Raw genomic sequence first — 2883 nt, forward strand, 5'->3', positions numbered from 1 at the left:
ACATGTTACCACCACAGCACGAGTTTGACCATGTTGCATTTGGCTCAGTTCAGCAACTTATGTGGTGCAAAAATAACGGATGGGTGGAACACCACCACTGATTCAAACTTCTCATATAAAATCCTCCATCACTAACACCAAATAGTTATGAGATTTAAAAGGGAAATGAATAACTACGTGAACAGGAATGTAAAGAATATTTATGTGATCTATCGAGTCCATCGAGGACGGATGTGGAAACCTTGAACTCTATTCCTCTCTGAAATGAATGCGCAAAGTTCCTACCATCCGTAAAAAAAACATTCACATGTAATTGATTACTCCATATTTGCAAGTTATATACATCAATTTGTATGTAAGTTGCGCAGTTAAATGGCAATGATGAACTATTTATTGTTGAACTATTTATGCATAAATTTAATCAGAAGCAATCCAAACAAACCTCAACAAGCCAATCAATCAGGATGCCCCGCATGCCCTTCGTGATATCCCTTTGCAAAGTCTCCATGTAATTTGATTTAGGTCTCCTTATAAGCTGGGAAGTAACATGAGCATATAAGATGGTGGTTGAAATGCTTTCACAAAGAAAAAAGTATATTAATAGTATAGCGCAGAGACGAAACACAAACATCCAAAAATGAAATTCTTCCCAGCTTAATAAGTCATGTAAAATATGAGGAATTTAGAAGTCTGTCTAAACAGTAGAAGAAGCTTTTCCTTTCTACAAAAGAACATAAACATACCTCTGCAGCCATTAGGTTTCTGTATATCTCTGCCGCATAGGAAGCACACATTTGTGGATTGCCATTATCTTTGTCAATGTCTATAACGTTTAAGCCAACATAGTCCCCTGGAACAAAGATACAGAATATTTAGCTGCTGCCCCACAAAACAGAATACATAAATATCTGCAAGTTTCTCAGGAATGCTCAGTGGACAAAAACATTTACAGTATGCTTTGTAGTTTTAGGTTCTGAGGCCACGGAAAGACCATAAAGATTTAAGAATATACTCAGGATACAACCAGACTGCCAGCAAAGAAGTGTAACGTTACAAGCAAAGAGAAGCTCCAAACAGTTTCTCGAACTTCTAGGTTCTAACCTATCTTTAAGTCCATATGCTAAACAGTAGAGAGAGAGAGAAATGCAACTTAACTAACCAGTGTTTGAGTCGGCAGTTTCAGATTTATCTCTTGTGTTTCTTCCCTGAAAGAATGGCTCATGAACACCACTCTCCCTGTTCCGTGCAAAATTCCATAATGACAACGACCCCTTGTTTTCGAGCAGAGCAGTGGGCTCCTCTTTTGGTGGCAAAAGCTCTGCCTTCTGAGTTTCTTCCACATTATGAGAATCATTCACAACAAATGAAGTTCCACTAAGAGTAGGAAGAGGTGGCTTAGGGGCCTTCTTTGCACACTGCTTGTTTTTGCTTGGATTTCGCCCTACCTTCTGTGTGGGCCTTGACTGGAACAAAGGAAATACATTCTAAATTAGTTGACATCGGGAAAAGGTAATCATCAAAAAATCATACTAGGATATACTGTAATAATATGTGGAACATCTTGGTACCTGTAGCTTAGTCACAGCAGTGCAATTTCTGAACGAGTTTGCACAGCTTATGTTTGTCACATCCTTGAGTGCTGCTCGCCTTTTAGGAGGTGGAGCTGAAGTTAGAGCACTTGCACAAGTGTTCTCATCTGAAGCTCCCCGTTTCGCCTTTCCTTTAGTCGCTGGTTTTCGTTCAGTTCTGACAAGTACCGGTGCTGGGTGAGGCACTCCAAACCTTCCACAATTAGCAGCTTGAGCTCGTGTTACACGGCCATTGGGAGCTTGGCAAGCAATAAGGACTGCATTATCCTTTCTTGCAGCCATTTAAACCTGAATTGGTGAAAATGAAAATAGCATTATGGATTCATGCACTGAGCAAACAATATAGCAAGAAGTAGCACTGCAAAACTGAAAGGGGAATAAGACTAGGGTCTAGGATGTGCGTGAAACATCATGCAACACTCTGTGTTAAATAAACAAGTGAAGGTACAAGTTTATCCAATGTACTGAGAGGAGAGCATGAGCAAGAGACAATAAATTCTCAGGTCATAAACAAAATCATATCAGCAACCGCTAAATTACATTGGGACACATCATTTCAACAAAATTACTTTCTGGTGTTGCATCTATGGAAAAAATAATGAAAACCCATATTCATGAAACCCAGTTCACAAGATGCACAACTTGAATTATATCAAAGTATATGAATACAGGTGACTTTGTTCTTTTTTAAATTGTGGAAAAGGTAGTTCTTTCTGGTTCTGGATAATCTTAATGCCCTGGATTGCATTTTGTTTCCACTACCACATGTCCTGCAAGAAATATGGACCACGTACAAGAAATGTGCATCTATAATTTGATAGATCCGGTGTAATATTTGGGGCAAAGAAAATCCCCAAATCATGTTAACAGGGCATCTTCAGATAAGTGAACAAATGCAGAAAGGGCAGCCGCCATCAAACTTAATAAGTAGCCAGCACTAAAGCGCATCCAAATAATTAAAATGTGGGTGGGGATGAGCAGCACGAGGATGGCAGCCACGTTCGGCGACGAGGAGCAGGGGGGGAGGGGGCCGGCGGCGGGTCGGCCCTAGTTCTTGAAAAAAAGAAAACCCAAATCCTTTTCTTGAAAACAAGAAAGCCCGAATTCGGCGACCACGGCGCGCAAGGAAGGAAGGGGGCGAGCGGAGAAAGAACTCACCGGGCTCGGGAGGGCAGGGCGAGAGGAGTCGCCGCCGGCGTCGATCTGCCGAGGCCCGAGAGGAACGACCAAGAAAAGACTGTGCCGCCGTCGATCTGGCGGCTAGGGGGGATGCGCCGGCAGGCGGCCCTGGAGG

At 42.0% G+C, this 2883-nt stretch overlaps 1 protein-coding gene across 1 annotated transcript; it reads right to left on the reverse strand.

Annotated features, from left to right (window-relative positions):
* Positions 1-743: 743 nt before the first annotated feature.
* LOC123176985 (cyclin-A2-1) lies at positions 744-2883 on the reverse strand (the record flags this gene model as incomplete). The annotated part of the gene is given in 4 exon segments (XM_044590970.1): positions 744-850; positions 1160-1463; positions 1569-1877; positions 2748-2883. Coding segments are annotated over 3 exon segments (714 nt in total), but the record flags the coding sequence as incomplete, so codon positions are not given.

The sequence above is a fragment of the Triticum aestivum genome, unplaced genomic scaffold (assembly GCF_018294505.1).
Source record: "Triticum aestivum cultivar Chinese Spring unplaced genomic scaffold, IWGSC CS RefSeq v2.1 scaffold188786, whole genome shotgun sequence".
Lineage (NCBI taxonomy): Eukaryota > Viridiplantae > Streptophyta > Magnoliopsida > Poales > Poaceae > Triticum > Triticum aestivum.